This window comes from Micromys minutus (assembly GCF_963924665.1).
Source record: "Micromys minutus genome assembly, chromosome: 10".
Taxonomy (NCBI): domain Eukaryota; kingdom Metazoa; phylum Chordata; class Mammalia; order Rodentia; family Muridae; genus Micromys; species Micromys minutus.
Window position 1 is genome coordinate 65,719,912 of NC_137979.1, and position 20,106 is coordinate 65,740,017.

The window sequence follows — 20,106 nt, forward strand, 5'->3', positions numbered from 1 at the left end:
TGAGAACAGCTTTTAGCCCCCAGGCTCATGTGATTTCTCAGTCTTAGTCTCTCAAGTAGCTAGCAGAGACTACAGGTGCACAGCGCTTCCTGCATCAAATTTTAGAACATTACAGTCTGTATTTTTCCTTCTCTAGTGAGATATAGTCTAAGGACAACAATAACTACAAAGATATCTTTAATCTCTCTCTCTCTGAGACAGGGTCTCATGTATTTCAGGCTGGCCTCAATTTGCTACGCAGTGGAGGGTGACCTTGAACTTCTGATCTTCCTACCTCCACCTCCTGAGTTTTGGGGATAACAGGTGTGTACCACAGTGGTTCAAGAATGTGAAACTAGGGTATTATGCATGCTGAGTAAGCACCCAAACAACTAAGCCACAGCACCAGCCTTTGTCTTTGTTGTATATTTGGTTTTTGTTTGCTTGTTTTCAAGACAGGGTCTCTCTGTGTAGCACTGAAGATCCAGCTCCGGAACTCACTCTGTAGACCAGGCTAGCCTCAGAGTTCCACCTGCCTCCAAAGTACTGGGATTAAAGGCAAGCACCACCACCACCTTTGTTTCTGATGGGGCAGGGTCTTCCTATGTGGCTGTCTAGAATTTGCTGTATAGTTGAGGTTGGCCTCAAATTTAAACCTGCTTTTGGCTCTCAAGTGCTGGGGCTATTGACAGGTGCTACCACACCTGGTGTGTGCACTCCGGAGCATCATATTCTTGTGCGGGTAGAAGTTGTTTTCGAAGCCTGCTCTGGGCTTTTACGGTTCATCGTACCAACTCGGCTTTGCTTTCTTAATGTAAAGTCTCACTCTGTAGCCCAGGCTTCCTGGGTGTCACAGTGTATTTCAGGCAGACCCACAAACTCACAACAAGACTCTTGTCTCAGACTCCCACATGCTGGGGACTGTAGATTTGAAACGCCGTGCCTGGTTGTACATTTCTTATTGTTGCCTGTGATGATGTTGCAGTAACTCTGAAATGCTTTATTATTATTTAATTTTTTTCTTTTGTAGTGCTAGGGTTCAAACTCCAGACCTTGCAGATACAATCTACACCTCTATCCCTGCAACATACCTTAAAACAGAATTTAAAGAGGGTACTATGACTGAACATTCTCACTAAAGAAGAGAACTTGTATCGAAAGATAGTTTTATTTTTATTTTTTATCTTTTGAGACAGGGTCTTTCTAGCCTTGGCTGTCCTGGAACTCACTATGTAGACCATGTTGTAAGATTTCAAATGCAGAGATCTCCCAGTCTCTGCCTCCCAAGTGCATCCCCAAGTCTAGCCTTATTTTGTAAATGTCCTTGTCCCTAAGAAATAAGCATTAAAGAAATATTCAGTGACAAGCACAATGTGTCCAACTTACTCTTTGTGAGTGTGTGTGAGTGTGTGTGTGTTTAAGCCATGTGCCTGCAGGTGTCCTCAGAGGCCAGAACGGGTGTTGGGTCACTTGGAGCTTGAATTACAGGGAATAGTGAGCTGCCTGATATGGGCCCTGGGAATCAAACTCAGGTCCTCTGGCAGAGTAGTGAAGCACTCTTAACCAGTGTACTAATCTGACGGAAAGATGTTCTTTGCACTATTCTTATTCCGTTCTAAATCTGAGGTAAACAGAAACTGGGTCAGACGTGCTGTCACCTCTGCACTTGGTGAGGCAAACGGCCAAGGATGGCGGCACAAGTCTGTAACCCCAGCAGTCATGAGGTGGATGCAGGAAAACAGTAAAAGACCAGCTTACCACACAGGAGACTCTATGCAAAACAAAACAACAAAAGACAAGCACTAAGGATTTAAAGTCTCTTCTCACAAGAAGCACAGCAGCCAGCACAAAGGCAGTCATTCTGACTAAATTTAGGTCAATGTGAGCATGACAAAACAAAAACGAACCTGGGCTGGAGAGATGGCTCAGCTGTTAAGAGCACTGACCCAGGATTAAGTCCCAGCACCCACATGGTGGCTCCCAGCTATCTCTAATTCTAGTTCCAAGGGATTTGATGCTTGCTTCTAGCCTCTGCTGGAACCAAGGGTATGCACTTGGTATACAGACACGCTTGCATGCAAAAAATCCATATACATAAAATAGGAAAAAAAAACCTAAAAAAAAAGAAAAAAAGAGACAGAATTTGCATTAATATATAGGAATTTTTTTAAAGAAAGACTTTTTTTCCCTATTTTTTATTATTTGTTTTTTTCTTTTTCAAGACAGGGTCTCTCTGTGTATCCCTGCCTGCACTGGAACTCACTCTGTAGACCAGGCTGGCCTGGAACTCAGAGATCTACCTGCCTCTGCCTCTGGAGTGCTGGGATTAAAAGCATGCACCACCACTGCCCAGAACCACTACCCAGAGACAGCACCACCCACATGGGCTGGGCCCTCCCACATCAATCACTAATTAAGAAAATGCCCCACAGCTAGATCTTGTGGAGTTATTTCCTCATTTGAGGTTTCCTTCTTTCAGATGATTCCAGCTTGTGTCAAGTTGACATAAAACTAGCCCGGACAACTGTCAAGGAAATAAATAAAAAGAACTCATTCATCAACTGGTGTTAAACCTATTGCATAAATAAATGTGGGGAAAACATGTCATTGTAGTCTTAAAGAATTAGCCCGAAGCTGACTTAGTTACTACCCAAGGAATGAGGGACTTTAAGTGGTCACTTTAACTTGAGCCCATAAGCGGTCAAATTTCATGTGCTCACTTTCAGAACAAACTTTATCTCTTGATGCTCGGCCATTTTTCTCATTATACCTCTCTAAATGTTCTGCCAGAGGATTGTAACTGTGGAACTCAGTTGAAAGAAAACAGGCTTGAGGGTTCTTGTTTTTGTTTATTTTAAATGCTAGTGTGTAAAAAAGGAAGAAAGAAACCAAAGGGGACCAGGGAAGGTGTGCAGCTGAGTAAGGGTCTAAGGTTGCACAGAATACGTAAACTCTTCACCTTCTTTTTCCTATACAGGAGCCCATGTTTATCAATACACAGGTGTGACACATGCTGTATGCCACTCTCAGGTTTAAGAGATTGTCTTATGACAATCCCAAGGACCATAAGTATTTCATTCTCCTTGCAGTTAGAGTGACAAGAGAGGGCCTGAAATCAACAGGATGGTTCAGCAAGTAAAGATGCCTCCGAGCCTGATAACATCAAATGTACCATCCTTCAGTTCCTTCTACAAGGTGGACGGAGAGAACAAACAAGTACGTGCCTGTACCCCCTCTCCCACAGACACATAATAAAAAATACATAAAATATAACTATTATTATTATTGTATTTCAAGACAGGGTTTCTTTGGGTAGCCCTGTTTGTCCTGGAACTCTCTCTGCAGACTATGGTGGTCTCAAACTAAGGAATCTGTTTTTGCCTCCTAAGTACTGGGATCAAAGGCTTGTTACCACATCAAGTTCAATAAAATATTTTTCAAAAGGATGTCACCATGTGAAGATGATCACAGGGACATTTGAGGAGGTGAGAGAGGCAAGGATCAATACTTAACGGAGTGGGTACAAAGGCCAACTCTGGTGTGGGTATACCCAGTACTTGATGGCAGACAGCACAGCTTTCTTGCAGGCAGTCTCCAGAGCGCGGAGGCTCCAAGGAATAAGTGCCTCGGGATGAAGACACAGTGTCCCTGAAGTGTGTTCCTTCCTGGGAGGAGCCTTTTGGGTCGCGCCGTCGGGACGCCAGTGCCTCATTCAGGCAGAGCCAGGGCGCCGGGGGCGGAGTCTGGGGGCGGGCCCGGAAGCGAGTCGGCCCCGCCCCCGAGGCCGCGTGGCTGTGCGTCCCGGCTGTTGCGGATAAAGTTGTTTGAGGCGAGCCGGCTGCGGTCACGTGAGCGGAAGATGGCGGCCCCGGCGGGCGGCGGGGGCTCCGCGGTGTCGGTGCTGGCCCCAAACGGGCGGCGCCACACGGTGAAGGTGACACCGAGCACCGTGCTGCTGCAGGTGCGGCCGCCGGCCTGGGTGGGGAACGGGCGGACGGGTGGCCCGGCGGACCGCCCGGGGGTCGCCGCGCCTGGGTCCGCCCCTGCGGTTGCTCCCAGGGCGGCGGGGCGGGGCCGGACCTCGGTAGGCGGGGTCTGAGCCAGCCAATGAGCGCCTTTCGCGCGGCTGCCCGCCCCATCCTCTGGCGCTAATGCTGGGCTGGGTACCGGGGGCGGGGCGGGATACTCGGAGGCGCTTTTCCTGAGCATAGTGGGGTCCCTGCACCCCGACAGCAGGGTCGTGCCACGCGAGACCCAGAATCTTGGGCGCTTGTCCGAATCCAACCTTCTCGGTCCCCGGGAAGAGTGGCGTTCCTTCCTGATCAGCTCAGGGGAGTCCCTCCGGACCCTAGGGCCTGTCCGTGTTCCCGGAAGTGAATTTTGCTATGTCACTGCTTTTGATTGTTGCAGCTTGTGATCTCGTGTGAATTACACCTGTTTATTAAACCTCTGCTGTTAGGTTGCAAAGGCGTACACGATTCATATCTGTGACAGGGATGAGGTTCTGCCATACCTAACACAGCCCCATAGCTCCAGCCGTTGCACAAAGACTGCCAGGCCACAGAGTGGCCATGGACACAAAGTAGTCCCTGTAAGGCAGATAATATTTGTGGCTAGAGGCCACGCAGAGCCTAGAACATGGGACCAGGAATGGACAGGCTGGGCCATAGTTGGGGGAGTAAGCCAGTGATGGGTCCCCAGTAGGAAGGGGGAGAGTAGACAGGATTTGCATGTAGAGTTCGCTTGGACCTGTTGAGTGGGATGTTTGATGGGCTGGCCTGTGTGCCTACCAGTTGAGGTCCACATAGGTTTTACTGACCATTCGTCCCATAGGTACTAGAAGACACTTGCCGGCGGCAGGACTTCAACCCCAGTGAATACGACCTGAAGTGAGTTTGCTTGGATTCAGCTGTGGGCTTCTCAGTCCACCTGGTCCTCTCTCGACACACACACACTGTCTCTGCCTTGGAAGTGCCCTCTTGGGTAGTTTAAAACAACAGAAGTTCATTCTTGTCCAGTTCTGGAGGCAAAGTCCAAAGTGCCCAAGTGACTGTGCTCCCCCTCCCTCAGTACCCCCAGACAGAGATTCTCTCTGTATCCCTGGCTCTCCTAGAATTCACTTTGAAGACCTGGCTGGCCTCAAACTCACAGAGATCCTCCTGCCTCTGCCTCTGCCTTTGCTTCCACAATGCTGGGATTAAAGACCCACTGCCACAGGTTCACTCTTGAATGTTCTAGGGAAGAGGCTCTGGCTGTCCAGGTATTCCTTGGCTTGTGACTGCATCACGGCAACCTCTACCTTGATCTTCAAATGGCCTGAAAACACAAGTCACTGTGTTTAGGGTCCTCTGGTTAATCCAGGCTGACCTCATTTAATTTACTCCCTTAACCTGCATTCATAGATACCTGTGATAAGGTCATTTTCACAGGTTTTAGGGGCAAGAACAGTGATGTATCTTTTGGGGAGCACTGTCTAAGCCCACAGTACAGGGTTTTAGCTGTTTGAGTGTATATAAGTTCTTGGTAGGACAAAGAGATGGGGAGAAAGCTATAAACGGATTTGTAAATTGTCACCCCCCCATGTCAGGGTGTTAGTACAGAGAGGGAAGTCCTCCACCAGGTCCTCGGGTCTGAGACCATAGGAGGGATGCAGGTTTCTGTCTTATGTTTAGCTTTTCTCCTTGGTGACATATTTTTCACTACATTGTCTTAACACAAGAGCCCACTCCCTTGGCCTTTTCCATGCTGACATATATATGAGCTTTCAAGAAGTTTCTTGGAAAAGGCACCTGTATCAGGCCGTTCCAGCCTCCAGCTCCTGTTCTGGTCTGAGAATCCCAGGACACGTGCTCTGAGTGGCCAAGCTGTCCTACAGTTTCTTGTCACAAAACTTTGTGCCAGCTCTGTTCTGTTAACCTGCCCATGGTCCACGTAATGGTTGGAGCAATGACTATAATTTGAGCCGGTTCCTCTACAACACTGTATTAGCTCTGCCCTTGACTACTTTCCATCCACTGACTGTAATTTGTTTAAGAACTGCTCCCACTGCCCTGGCTGGTGCCTGGCTGTAAATACAGTGGCCTCTCCTCTCCACCCATTGTTCTCAGCTCATAGGCCTGTTGTCCTGATTCACACTAGCATTTTCTATGGCAGTTTGCTGTTTTTGCACCTATGTTGAGGATTGGGATCAACAATGGTTGATCCCAATCAGCTGATAAGAACCAGCTTGTGAGAACCAGCTGGTGAGGTGGTCCTGCTCTCATTTTCCCCTCCCCTCTCTTCCCCCTCTCTCCTTTATCTTTTGTGAGAACCTATGTAGTCCTAGTTGGCCTGGAACACATTTTGTAGACCAGGCTGATTTTTGAGCTCACAGAGATTCTCCTGCCAGTACCTCATGAGTATTGGGATTAAAGGGAAGGGGTGTGCCACTACACCGGGCTTCTCAGTTTGTCCAAATGCCCTTGGCTTTATTAACAGATCACAGTCCAGAAAACTGTTATTTCCAATAGCGTCTTGCATTTGTAATGTTGAGTTAGTCACTTTGTATATTCAAAAGTGGTTGGCCATAGAGCATATATTAAAAACCCGAGTTGTGTAGTTTCCTGTTGTCTTCCTGTAGTCCACAAGTGGCCCATGCATGTGTACTAAAGCATTCAGTTTTGTGTATTCAGAGCCGCGGGCGGAGCTTTTCTTAGACATGAGGACTGTAGCGCCTGCAGCCCTCATTTCCAAAGAATCTGGGACCTAAGGCAGTTAGATGAGAAGGCTGCTTGGTGGAGGCTGTGACCCTTCTCTGAGGAATTCCCCAGGTGATGGCACTGAGGGAGCCTCTTCCCTTCTCTCCCAAGGAGCAGGTATTGGCTTTTTGTTGGCCCATAGCAGGTCCAAGTTTGCCTCTGTGTGGCCTGAAGTGTCATTTGGCTCTCTAGTCTGGGCTGAGCTGTCTCAGTCTGGGCAGACATCTTGGAGGCTGTTTCCTATATGTGCTTGAACCTTCAGTGACTTCTAGATCTCTTGCTCCTTCTGAGAAACTATATGTTTAAAGCCCTTCAAGGCTTATAAGCCTCCCCTGCAGAATGCCAAGGAGGTCCACCAAAGTGTGTGTGTGTGGGGGTCCTGCATTGGTCTTTCTTTATTGGTTGGAAGGCACTGAGCTCTCTAAGTCTTCTTGCACACGAACCTCTCAGGACTTAAGCAGAGAAGAAATGGCTAATGTGACTGTCTGGTCTGGTCTGGTCTCACTCCAAATGTCCGTAAGGATATTGGGCTGGGCTGTCCCTGAGGTGGTTTTGTAGGATCTGCCTCCTGTGCTTGCCTCATGCTCCTTTGGATAGCAGTAGGTGGGGGTTGTGGGGAGAAGTTTGAGCAACTTTAACAGTTGCAGTGACAGAGAGCCTGTTTCACTCACCTTGCTCTTGCTTGAGACAACTTTCTTTTTTAACATTTTCACATGAGCCATGTATGGTGTGTACATGCTAAACATGCTTGTGGAAGTCTGGACAACTAGCCAGAGTAGTTCTTCTCTTTACCATCATGTAGGGCGTTTCACGAGGCAAGGTTTTACAATGTCCGAGCTGGCCCCCATTCTCTGCGTAATCAAGATGACCTTGAACTCCCGATACTTCTGTGTCTACGTCCTAAGAACTGGGAATACAGGCATGGCCACCGAGCCAGTGTTGTTCAGTGCTGGTGACTGAACCCAAGCCTCATGCATGTTAGGCAAGCACTCCACCAACCACACTCCATTCTTACGAGACAACTTTATGAGGGTCATTAGGCCAGGATCTGCTATAGTATTCACAGGTTCCAACCTTGCCTTTTGAAGCAGCTCATCTTGTTCTTCCTGTTCGTATTCCTGCCAGCCCTGCGCCTATCTAAAGTTCCTGGTAGTTCAGGACTTTGCCTCTTGTTTCTTCAGGTTCTGACTTTCTGCTCTTGTAGCCAGGGTAACAGTAGGCATGGGGCTGTTTCTTCAGGACAGTTATGGCTGTGTCTGTTTTGCAGGTTTCAGAGGACTGTGCTTGACCTCTCTCTCCAGTGGAGATTTGCCAACCTGCCTAACAATGCCAAGCTGGAGATGGTGCCTGTGTCCCGTAGCCGAGAGGGGCCTGAGAACATAGTAGGTGTCCGGCTGTGAAGCACAGTGGTCCTGCGGCTCTGTCTTTGCTGGGGCTGTGGAGCGTTGGGTGGCGCTTCAGCGGGCTGACTGGCCTGGGAGATGTGTCAGAGCTTTGCCCATGGGTCTGAGAAGGGCTGGAGAGGTTGAAGCAGGTTCTGGAACCCAGTCTGCCTTCCTCCATGACCCTGTAGCTCCTACTTGAACAACTCAGGACTGGGAGTGAAAACCTTTTTCCATCATACAGGTTTTTTGTGTTTTGAATTTTTAAAAATTGTGTTGTTTGTGTTTTGATTTTGCTTCCCAGCCAACTTCCCTAGAGTGTTGCTGTGGCTCAGCTGCAGCTTTGCCCACTAGCTGACAGCATCTAGAGCAGCAGTTAACCAGTGGTCACAGGTCCTTGGGGGTCGAGGGACCCTTTCACAGGGGTTGTACATCAGATATCCTGACTATCAGGTATTTATGTTATGATCCATAACAGTATCGAAATTACAGAATTACAGTGGGATGATGTTATGGTTGGGGTCCGCACAGCATGAGAAGATGCAGTTGTTAGTGATAAATAGAAGTTGGGAAAACACAAGGCATCAGTCTTCTGTGCTGGGCGGTAAACTACCCTGAAGTTGGAAACATCCTGCTAAACGTTCATATCTCACAGGATTCTGGGGCTGCGTCAGGGAGCATCTCATCCTCGGTTCTCCCAAAGAGGGTACACTGGTGCTGTTTGTAGCCTATGGGTAGTGTGGTACAGGGGGCCATTTCCATGATGGCTCCCTCACGTGCAGCCTGCATAAAGGTGTTTCTGAGCTTGCTGGCACAGCACTCTTGGGTATCACAGCCCTCCTCAGTATGCGTGAGGTGGGCAGGATCTGGCCTGAGAGTCTGGGTCTGCTCGGATAGTGCTGTTCTTCCTAATTAGGTGTTGTCTCTAGGTTCGCATCGCATTACAGCTGGACGACGGCTCAAGGTTGCAGGATGCTTTCTGTTCCCGACAGACCCTCTGGGAGCTTCTCAGCCATTTTGCACAGACCAGGTGAGCATTGGTGGGCAGATCCAGGCTCTTTTTCACCTCCTCCTGGCAGAGGTCTGAAACCTATACTGTGCTCTGGCCAGGGCCCTGGCTCTTTGGCTTTTGCAGTCCTGACTGAGAAGATGAGCATTGGGAGGCATTGATTGGCAGCTCAGCTTCCCTGCCTGCTGGCCTTCTTGTCCTCTAAGAGGAGGAATGCCATGCCTCCCCGTCTTTGTGAGGACCCAAAAGATCCCAAGGACTGATGCAACAGGGGATGAGATGTAGGCTGTATCTCCTCCCCACGTCTGTAAGATTTGTGTCTGGGAATCTTCGATTAGGGTGAGCAAAAGGCCGTGAGTTGCTTGATGTTGTGACATTGCTTTATACAAATGAGGTTTCCTGAAACTGGTTCTGTCAGTTCTTGTTGATTAGTAGTTTAAATGTGATTCTGAAGTGTGTGAAATAGGATTTCTTTATGTTTTCTTGTAGATGAAAGTCTGTCTACTTTTTTTTGGGGGGGGGGTTTGTATTTTTTTTTAAGATTTATTTATTTATTTATTTATTTATTTATTTTATTTTATTTATGTGAGTACATTGTAGCTGTCTTCAGACACACCAGAAGAGGGCATCGGATCCCATTACAGATGGTTGTGAGCCACCATGTAGTTGCTGGGAATTGAACTCAGGACCTTTGGAAGAGCAGTCAGTGCTCTTAACCGCTGAGCCATCTCTCCAGCCCTTTGGTTTGGTTTTTGAGACAGGGTCTCTCTGTGTAGCCCTGGCTTTCCTAGAACTTGTTCTGTAGATCAGGCTGGCCTTGAACTCAGAGATCCTTCTGCCTCAGCCTCTGTCTCTGGAGTTCAACATTAAAGGTGTGTGAACCAGGACCCACAAGGTAGCTCACAACTGTTGATAACTCTAGATCCAGGGAATCTGACACCCACATACAGACACACATGGGGTTAAACACCAATGCACGTAAACTAAAAATAAATCATTAAAAGGGGAAAAAATGAGTTTAGGTCTGGTGTTTGCAGCTATGTAAATATTAGGCCCATGCAATGGCTGGGATATTGTTGGGTTGGAACCCTAGGACTTGTCATGTCCTTTGAGTGCTGGTGAGATCATAAACATAACTGGTAAGAAGGGATTGCATAGGCTGTGGCTATGGCTCAGTAGGGAGCACTTGTCAAGTGTGTTTAAGGCCCTGAATTTGACACACTCACATACACAGGCACACGTATACACATGCACACTGCATCCTTCTGTTGGACCTGGCTTATTCCCTTGCACATAATTCAGGGCACGAAGTTTGTGAGTTTGAGGCCAGCCTGGTTTACACAATGAGTTACAGACCAACTTAAGCTATATAGCATGACCCTGTCTGCAAAAACAAGGGAAGAAGGAAGGCAGATAGATAAGCCAGTAGGCTGGTGGGCTTCAGTGAGAAGGAGTTGTTGGAATGTGGGAACATGGCTGCAATTTGGGCTATCTCAGTGTAAGGCTTGTACCTCAGCCACAAGTGTGGTGACCTGAGCAGAACACTGCTGCAGCTTCATGGGCTCCTCCTCATGGTGGCTGTGGGTATTGACTAAGAGCCCAGGAGGTTGGGATTAGCCCAGGCCTGGGCTAATGCATGTTGCTGCTGGCCGATGCTGAGCTGTTTAAGGTTGAGTTCTTTGAGAAATAGAATTCCATATCCTTGGGGGGCAGAGAACAGGTTGCACAGGGTCAGTTGGGTTGTTCAACTTTCTGTTCCAGGTCACTCACTATAAAGCAGGTCCAGAGGACAGAGACTCCAGACTTTGCCCATCTGTATAGAACTTTCCAGAGCTGAAGACTAAGTGACCCTGACTGAGAGACTTGTTTAGTCCTTGGCAGTGGGCAGAAGACCCTTATCAAGGGTTGCTGTGAAATGTACAGTCTGGGGACAGAAGTGTTACTGCTGCTTTCACAGGGGAGGGCAGACCGGAGTGGTGCCTTCAAGGTCTGCTTGTGCTAGAATTCTCCTTTCCCCGAGTGTCTTGGAAGAGTGAGGATAGAACAGGCAACCCTACATGGGAAAGGTCCCAAATGTATGCATATCCTTACGAAAATCTGTTGGTCTCCAAGAAAGGAGCCTACAGACTTCATGCTAAGGTGCTGAGCAGCTTTCCTTAAGGGTCATCAGGGGTGGTACAGATAAAACTAAATATCTGTGGGGAAAATGTCAGGAAAGATACAAAGCCCGGAGAAAATGCCTCAGAGCCAAGGTGCTGTTTCTAGGTTGTCCCCCCAGGCTCACTGCAGGATCAAGACACCAACCAAATACAGGCTGCTTCTCCTTCAGTGTTGTGTGTCTCAGTACAGGAGAATGGAGGTGAAATAGCCCAGAGTATCTTAGTAGTGTCTCCTGGGGAGAGACTGAAGGCCTAGAGGAGAGAAACACTGGTGACTGTCCCTTGGGATGTGTTGACTCTTACTGTGAAGTGCAGTTGAAGACACAGATAAGAGCAGGATCCAGGCGACTGGTCAGCTCTGGGGTCAGTGCCTCTGGGCTCACGACAGTTGACATGTCTGCCCATGGATATTACAGATACTTTTTAGACATGGGAATATTGGAGACAGGGTGATTTATACCCGCCTTTCTTTCATGGTACTAGGGATTGAACCTAGGGCTTTGTGCACGCAAGCTAGGCATGTGTTCTAGGGCTTTGTGTACACTAGGCTTGTGTTCTACCACTTAGATATATATATATATATCCTTAACCCTCTTTTTTACTTCTTTTGCTGTGTGTCTGTGTGTGTGTGTGTGTGTGTGTGTGTGTGTGTGTGTGTGTGTGTATCCACTTTGAACTTGCCAATTCAGGAAGATTGGCTGTGCAGGGAGCCCAGGGAGCCTTCTGTCTTTGTGTCCTGGCACTGGTATTACAGGTGTGTGCCATTGGGCCCAGCTTCTGATGTGACATTTGGGGAATTGGACTCAGATCTTCATGTTTATGCTGCAAACATTTTCCGGTCTAAGCCATCTCATTGCTCACTCCTTTTACACTTGAGACGGCCTCACTTACGTGTGCAGGCTGCCCTTGGACTGTCTCTGCAGCCTAGGCAGGCCTCGAACGCAGAGGCTTTCTGCCTCAGTCTCCTAGAGGCCTGGATGGTATCATACTGTGCTGTCAGGTTTTCCTTTTTTGATTGTGAATGTCATAAATATTTTCCTGAAGATCCTCATAGTGTTCCTTCCTGCACGTTGTCTTCTGTTGAGTGTACCTGATGCGAGTGCCTGTGCTGACAGGCCCTGCTCCTCATTGTGTGGCCTGTGTAGGCAGAGCTAGAGTGGACCACTCAGCTACCTGCAGTGATAAATTCAGAGACAGACTCAGTGGACCAGGAGGTAAGACATCCATGAATCTATCTCTGAACTTTCAGACCTGAGCCGGTGCCCACATATGCATTTTTAGTTTCACAGTGAGGGGTGGAGGCTCTGTAGCAGGGGCAACAGTCTCATCAGTGGAAACGTGAGGGATAAACAGGTTCCAAGTGGTGAGCCCTGGACTTTAGATGTTCTTCATTTCTGCCAAATGGTACATGTAGGGAACTGGTCTTTTTGAGTCTTCTTGGAAAATAGAAGAATCCAAGAACTCTGTGAATGCCATGTCTGTGGGGATTCCAGAGATCAGGCATTGAGGCCCTTAGCCTATTAAAGTTGTCATATTGTATGTAAAGCGTGCTTTGTATGTATGTGTTTGGGAGGCACTGGGTTGCTTTCTGACCTGATCCAAACCACCCAGACTACTGGGCATACCTTGTAGACCACCTGTGCTAGTTGTGGACATAACTCAGAACTTTTTAGTAGTTGTGTTAATGAAAAAGTAAAAAGAAGTGTAATTAACTTTTTTGATAAGTTTAAGTACATCTAAAATGTTATTGTCATTTATGGTATGAGGCTTTTGAAGATTGATTTTTTTTTTTTTGTTGTTTTGTGAGATAGTATTTATCAATGTAGCCTGATTGATTGATTCCTTTGTTGTTGTTATTGTTGTTTTGGTTTGGTTTTGAGCCAGAGTTTCTCTCTGTAGCCCTTGCTGTCCTAGAGCTCACTCTAGATCAGGCTGGCCTTGAGCTCAGGGATCTACCTGCCTCCATCTGCCTCTGCCTCCTGAGGGCTGGGATTAAGGGTATGCACCACCATGTCTGGCTTGAAGATTTATTTATTTCTGGTTTTCATGCTTGTCTGTGTATGTACACATATACTTTGTACCCACAAAGGCCAGAGGAGGGAGTCAGCTTCCCTGAAACTGGAGCTAACAGATGCTTATGAACCACCAGGTAGGTGCTGGAAATCAAAGCTGGTTCCTCTGCAAGAGTAACAAGTGCTCTTAACTGCTGAGCCAGCTCTCCAGACCTCGTATGAAAATTTTGAAATTGGAGAGTCTCATTTGGAGCTTGGGCCATACCTAGTTGCATCAGGGACTGGCTAGGCCTTCTGTCTACTTTTCTGGTACCAGGGAAGTAGCTGGGGCTGCTGACTTTGAGCTGCCCCATGGTCCCATATCCTGATGGCTGGACTTATGCTTTCTTTGTGGTCATGTCATGGAAGAACCTCTTCAGTGGTTAGGCAAGATACAAATGGAAATAACCGTGTCCAAAGGCTATAGAAGTGGATTAAGAATGTGTGGAGAGGGCTGGAGAGATGGCTCAGCAGTTAAGAGCACTGGTTGCTCTTCCAGAGGTCCTGAGTTCAATTGCCAGCAACCACATGGTGACTCACAACCATCTGTATGGGATCTGATGCCCTCTTCTGGTGTGTCTGAAGACAGCTATAGTGTACTCATATAAATAAAATTAATTTTTAGGGAAAAAAAAAGGAATGTGTGGAGAGAGACAGGGACCCTGGGGCTTTGTAGTGTTACCAGTGCCTCTTGCTATGAGTCAGAATTTGCCACATGTCCGGAGATCCTGCAGCTATCCACACAGCCCACATGGGTGTGTAGTTAGTAGGGCCAGTCCAGCAGGCTGCATCAGGCAAGTGGCCACGAGGAAGTATTGAGTAAGACAGAGATGAGATGGGTGTGAGGAGCTGGGAGGGCATGAACTGAAGTATTATATACTTAGGGACACCCCAGGATTCAGGTCTCTGCCCACAGGCTGTTCTCTGAAGTCTGTTTGGGAACAGTGTGGGTTCTTTTTTCCTTTTGTAAGATGTCAAGTTTATGAACTCATTGTAGAGGGGACTTGCCCTCAGAGGTGCCAACTGTGTTTGCTGGACACTTGTAGGACCCTACTGACTCCATTTGCCTGTCCTCAGATGTGCCCCTTTCTTGACTGGGTCCTCTCTCTCTGCACCTGCCCCTGTGTCCCACCCTGGTTGCTGTATGCCCCAAGCCCTTTCTCTGAGTGGCTAGCTGCAACCCTGAGGAAAGCTGGGTGATTCTTGGGGTTCTCAGGGTATTACAGGTCATAGAGAAGACTGTGTATGAGGATAGCACTCCCCTGGGGGCTGAAATAAAATCTATAACCAGATTCTGGGTAGCTTTGTGTGCCCAGTGGTCCAGCTCAGTTGTTGGCTGTAACTGTCTGTGTAAACTTAGAGGCTTTCTTCCTTGGATTTGTGTAGGCTCAGTTGTCTGGGCTTCTTTGTTTCCTCTAGATGGAAGATGGACACATGGGACTCCATTGTCACCAAGCAGTGGGCACTGGCTCCTAGTCCTCTCAGGACATGGCTTCATCCTCAGAGGGCACCTAAACCAGGAAAAGCCAGACTGCCTCTAGCCACAGGTCTGGGTGTTTTTGCTGGTCTTGCCTGTGTGGGCCATTGTATATTTGGGAACATGGTCGTGCCAGGCTTCTCTTGGCAGCACTGGTGTTAGTTCCAGTCCTGTGTGTCAGGTCTGAACAGGTGACATACAAAGGCGCAGACAGTGCTTGTCCTCAGCGTACGGTGCCCCTGTCCTCACAAGGAGCTGAGCCCCAGATGTCCAGACTGTCCACTCCTAAGGGGATGGTGAGCTTTGTGGTGAATGAGGCACATATCTGAAAGGACAGTGGTGGCATCTGTGTCCTGCTCAGCCACACTGACACCCATCAGGGAAGGCTTGCTGGTCTAACACACGTTTTCTTGTTCCTGGGGTACCTGTCCTGTGAGCAGACTCCATAGAAGTCATTAACCACCACCTGGTGGTGCATTTCTCATTCTGGAGCTTGATGTCCTGTGGCTCAGTCTTGCCGGCGGGGGGTGGTGGGGAGTAGCTCGGAGAGGTCCGTGTGGGTGTGCTGGTGGCCCACTGGTACATGAGGTCTTGAGTCCCATCGCTAGGACTGGCAGTTCTGCTTGCTAGGCAGGGTGGCAGATCTGGAAGCTATTTTGGCTGCCCCTTCCTGGGCCTGTGGCCACACGGCATGTTTATACGCTGTTCCTCTCAGATGCTGCGTGAGGGAATTTGATCCGCCTGCTGCTTGCTCTGGAGAAGCTGCACATCAAAGCTGGCCACTGTCTAATAATTTGATGTTGGGTTCTGTCCCTGTTGTAATTTGTTATCCTATGATGCCCAAGTGAGGGCTTACAGACAAGGCACTGCATTGGCCATTCCCTTGTGGTGGTTCAGGCAGCCCTGGGTCAGGTGGCCTGGCCGCATAGCCTCCTTGTAGAAGTATGTTACATGTCTGGTATCTGGGAGGCAAAGCCTCTCTCAGAGTTCTTGTCCTCCTCCCCAGACTGTACCCTTGTTCCCTAGCCTGTTCTTGGGCCAGTGAGGGCAGTTCCAGTGCACAGTTGCACACTGACAGGTGTGAATGGCCTTGCGTGGAGAGATACCAGCTGTGCACTTTGCAGATCCCACGGAGCCAGAAGTCTGTCTTGCAGGTTGGGCTTTGTGGTCTCCTTAGGCTCTGTTTTGCTGTCCTGACAAGGCCTCTGGGAGCAGATGAAGCTGGAGTGCTGGGCTCTGTCAGGAATGTACTCCAGAAGCAGGGAACATACGAAGCAAGAGCAGCAGAATACCAAAGGAAAATGTGCTTTTCACACAGGCTACCGAGGTCTAACGGTGGGTTTGGGCATCCACCAGCTGTTCTTGAGCCATCTATGCTATGAAGCTGTGCGCTGATACTCAGCCCTTCTCTAATAGTTTTACTTCATGTCACCAGTGCCAGGCTCACTCCTGTGTACCCTTACCCATTGGAGCTATGTTTGGCACACGTGTGCCCCAAAGGTCCTTTGAGCACTTGAGGTTGACTACAGTGCATGTCTCATGTCTAGATGATCCTTGAATACTGGCTTCTAGCTCTCCCTGGCCTGCCCTGCCCTGTCCAAGCTCAACACTTACCATTCCTTGTACCCTGACTTCTAGCCACCGGCTCAGTTTCTGCCCTGACTGCCTTTCTCTTTGGCCATAAGTTCTGACGGGGTCTTCTCCTTTGTCTGGACCTTGCCCATGGGCCAGCTCTTTTTTCCTTTGGAGAACAGCTGACCTGAGTATGTTTTCACTGAGGTCTGAGATGGGGGTCTCTGTGTTAGGAAATGTAGGAACTGACCTTCGCTCAGTCCAGCGGAGATGGTTCAGGGTCAGCCAGTCACCTGCCCCATTAGTTACCTCACATGTCAGCAGCAGATAGGCTGTTTGTGTGTGTCGGGTGAGGGGAGTCACTGGGTGACCTGCTGTACTTAGGTCTACCAGTCCCCACTGGGTGCTCTTGGGGCTTCTGTGTGCAGAGTGGCAGTATTTGGAGACAGGAGAAAGGGACATTGTTTGGAAGGCAGGTGAGAATGATGGAGAGCAGAGGAGTGGGGAGTGGAGGTGCCCCCACATTTGTCATTTGTCATCCGTCTGTGGGGCTTCCACTCTCTCCTGCTCTCTGCCTTTGCCCTCAGCACACCAGTGGATCTGAGTGCTGCACGTGACTGCCGTCCAGGATGGGAGGTCTCTTCACCCTGTTTTGGGTAAACATCACCTTAGACAGATCACTCTGTGGACATCTGGTTATGCTTCCCAAGAAGGCACTACTCCCACTCTGTGTCCAGGCACAAAGGGGACCCTTGTCTTTTGCGGCACTGGGTCAAGTACAAGTTGTAGGCCATTACTTCAAGCTGCCTTTGGGCCAAGAACTGATATCTTTCACCCTTCTAGGAGTTTGCTACCCTCAGACATGCTGCTCATCTTGGGTCTGGATAAGAGACAGCTCATGGCAATACTTATGGCTTAGAGTCTGCTTAGAGTCTGCTGGATGGGCTGTGTCCTGCCCTGGGTGTCCTACCCTGGGTGTCCTGCCCTGGGTGCCCTGTGCTGGGTGTCCTGCCCTGGGTGTCCTGTGCTGTGTGTCCTGCCCTGGGTGTCCTGTGCTGTGTGTCCTGTGCTGTGTGTCTTGCCCTGGGTGTCCTGTGCTGGCTGTCCTGCCCTGGGTGTCCTGCTCTGTGTGTCCTGCCCTGGGTGTCCTGTGCTGGGTGTCCTGCCCTGGGTGTCCTGTGCTGGGTGTCCTGCCCTGGGTGTCCTGCTCTGTGTGTCCTGCCTGGGTGTCCTGCCCTGGCTGTCCTGTGCTGGGTGTCCTGCCCTGGCTGTCCTGTGCTGGGTGTCCTGTGCTGGCTGTCCTGTGCTGGGTGTCCTGCCCTGGCTGTTCTGTGCTGGCTGTCCTACGCTGGGTGTCCTGTGCTGGGCTTGGGTGTTGGCTCTTGGAGGCAGTTCAACATAAAGATCTAGACCCAGGTTCCCCGGACTGCTTGAGGTGATGTTGGCAGTGTGCAGCATGGGGACAGGGCTGCTTATCTCCTTCAGGTCCCATGCCATGTGGTGACCTTCTGGCTGAAGTGGGTAGGAGGGATTCCTGGCCACGTCTGATGGCTGAGGCCCTTTTTGGGGTTCCACACAGCCCTTGATTGCCTCCTTTTGATGGTTATGGAGTACAGGAGGGAATCTGGAAGGCTGGAGTCCTGAGCCTGGATCCCTGGCATTTCCGTGGTGCTGGGCTAGGGACCCTGCTGTCCCCTGTGGTAGCTCCTGATGTTTTTCTTTTTTTCTTTCCAGGGAGCGTCTGCAGCAGCTGGGTGAGAGGACCCCTGTCTGCGTCTACATGAGGGATGAGGTAGGTGTTGGCTGCCAGACTCCTCTCCTACACTTTAGCAGCCCAGCCCACTTTCCAACCTGGAAACTTCACTGCCTTGAGTCTTCAAAGCAATGGCAGGAGCTCTAGCTTCTGAAAGCATTATGTGTTCTGTGGAAAAAAGCGGAACAGCCGGCTCCACTGGAAGCCGACCACGGCCGCCCGGGCTGCTCCTGAAACCTCCCTCAGTGCCCTGTTTGTTTTTTCAGCTTCTCTCAAAGCTGGAGAGTCACAAAAGTGGTTTCATTTTAGTAAATATTTGCTTTGCTCTGTGTTTTGATCTTTTTCAAAACTGAGTGCAGCGTGGCGCAGGCAAAGCTGGCAGTGAGGCTGAGCTGGCCCGCCAGCCCCGCCTGCCACCAGGAGGACCCTCCTAGCTCTGGGTCCCCTGACCTCACAGGGGCTTTTTGTTTCTTCCTGGCCCAGTGCCTTGTCCTGGCTTAGGCAGAGGCGTGCAGTTTCTACAGGTCCCCAGGAAGGCCCTGGGGTGGGACAGGACTTTCTCTGTTATCCCCATTTGAGATTCCTCAACCCAAGGCTGTGAGGGGCTGTGAGGAGATGTAGGAAGCTGCTTTGACCACATTCTTCCTGTGAAGACCTGGACCCCAGAGCCCCAGCCTGATCATTGTGCTTGGCTACATATTCTAGGTCTCGGGCTGTATGTGACTGTCTGCCCTTGAGAATAGCTCCTCAGAGGCCCAGCTTTGGTTCAGTGGGTGTGGTTGTGAAGTAGCTGAGGCTGGAGATTGTAAGACAGTTGTGTGGCTGCAGATAGTAGTATACTGAGAAGGTTTTGTCTCCCTGCACAGGACAGGATGGAAGCGCCCTTGAGACAATGCATTCTTATCTGGGGGCTCTTACAGAAGAGTGGGTGTGACCATCTTGCTTTCAGTCTACCTGACAGGGTGGACTCTCTGTGGCCTGGTAGACACCTGTGTGTTACTGAAGAACCTGATGCAGGGACTTACGTGTCTGGGCCCTGGAGTCTAGAGCCCTCAGGCTCAAGTTGCTTGCTGCCTCTTGCCATTGTTCTGAGGGCCATGAGGATGACTGAAATGTGATGACTTGGAGTTTTGACAGCTCTAAGAATGTAGAAAGAGATGCAGGTACTGGGGAGGCACAGTGGAGATGTTGACCAGTGGTGGCTCTGGAGCCTGAGCTCAGAGAGTTATGGGAGTATGGGGCTTGCATTCTGCCCTCCTTGTTCCCAAAGATGCTGACCAAGAGCAATCTTTGTCACTAAGCATAGCTGGAGGCTGAGCACAGGATTCTTGGTTTCTGGGTATCCTTAGTCTGCTCTCTCTAGACATAGTGGGCTGAGTACACAACTGAGGAGGCCCGACCAGGTCAGGAGACAGATGGCTAGTGGATCCTCACCAGCTGCAGACCAGTTGCATATTTGCCCTCACAGAATACAGGGACTTTTAGGGAAGCTGAGGTGTATGGCAAGAGGATCTTTGGTGGGCCTTGGGAGGTTTTATCAACTAGGACTAAGTAGGTGGAGGGCGTTGTTCCAGGCTTGAAGATCCAGGCAGGGCCTACATGTCCTTTGTTTTTCTGCAGGTGACTGGCAGAGCTGCCTTGCAGAACACAACACTTCAGTCACTGGGCCTGACAGGCGGTAGTGCTACCATCAGGTAGGGACGTTTGAGGCTCTAGGCTTTTGGATCTGTTTAATTTTGGGGGTTGGGGGAGGAGCAGGTATGGCACAGAGACTGAGATAGGAGAGCCTGGAGTTGGGGGACAGGGTGGGTTGTGGAAAAGGTGCTTGGGGTTGTGAATGTAGGTAGCAGTGTCCTCACAGTGGGGTCCTTCCAGCTTGCTCCTTCCAGCTATTTTCTCATTTTTCCTCTCCAGAGAGAAGACATGGATCTAAGAAGGGATCCTGAAGGAGGGAAGGGTCAGTCTGTGGTATTAGACTCACTTTTTG

The 20,106-nt window shown here is 49.5% G+C and overlaps 1 protein-coding gene across 1 annotated transcript in view; it reads left to right on the forward strand.

The window, feature by feature from the left end:
• The first annotated feature begins 3,808 nt into the window (after window positions 1-3,808).
• The window catches only part of ASPSCR1 (ASPSCR1 tether for SLC2A4, UBX domain containing), a 35,581-nt gene continuing 19,283 nt past the window's right edge, over window positions 3,809-20,106 (forward strand). The window contains exons 1-6 of the mRNA XM_080923091.1: window positions 3,809-3,940; window positions 4,813-4,868; window positions 7,984-8,098; window positions 9,028-9,128; window positions 18,101-18,158; window positions 19,740-19,813. Of these exons, the coding sequence (XP_080779217.1) occupies window positions 3,839-3,940; window positions 4,813-4,868; window positions 7,984-8,098; window positions 9,028-9,128; window positions 18,101-18,158; window positions 19,740-19,813 (506 nt within the window). The 5' untranslated portion in view covers window positions 3,809-3,838. The remainder of the gene's footprint in view (window positions 3,941-4,812; window positions 4,869-7,983; window positions 8,099-9,027; window positions 9,129-18,100; window positions 18,159-19,739; window positions 19,814-20,106) is intronic.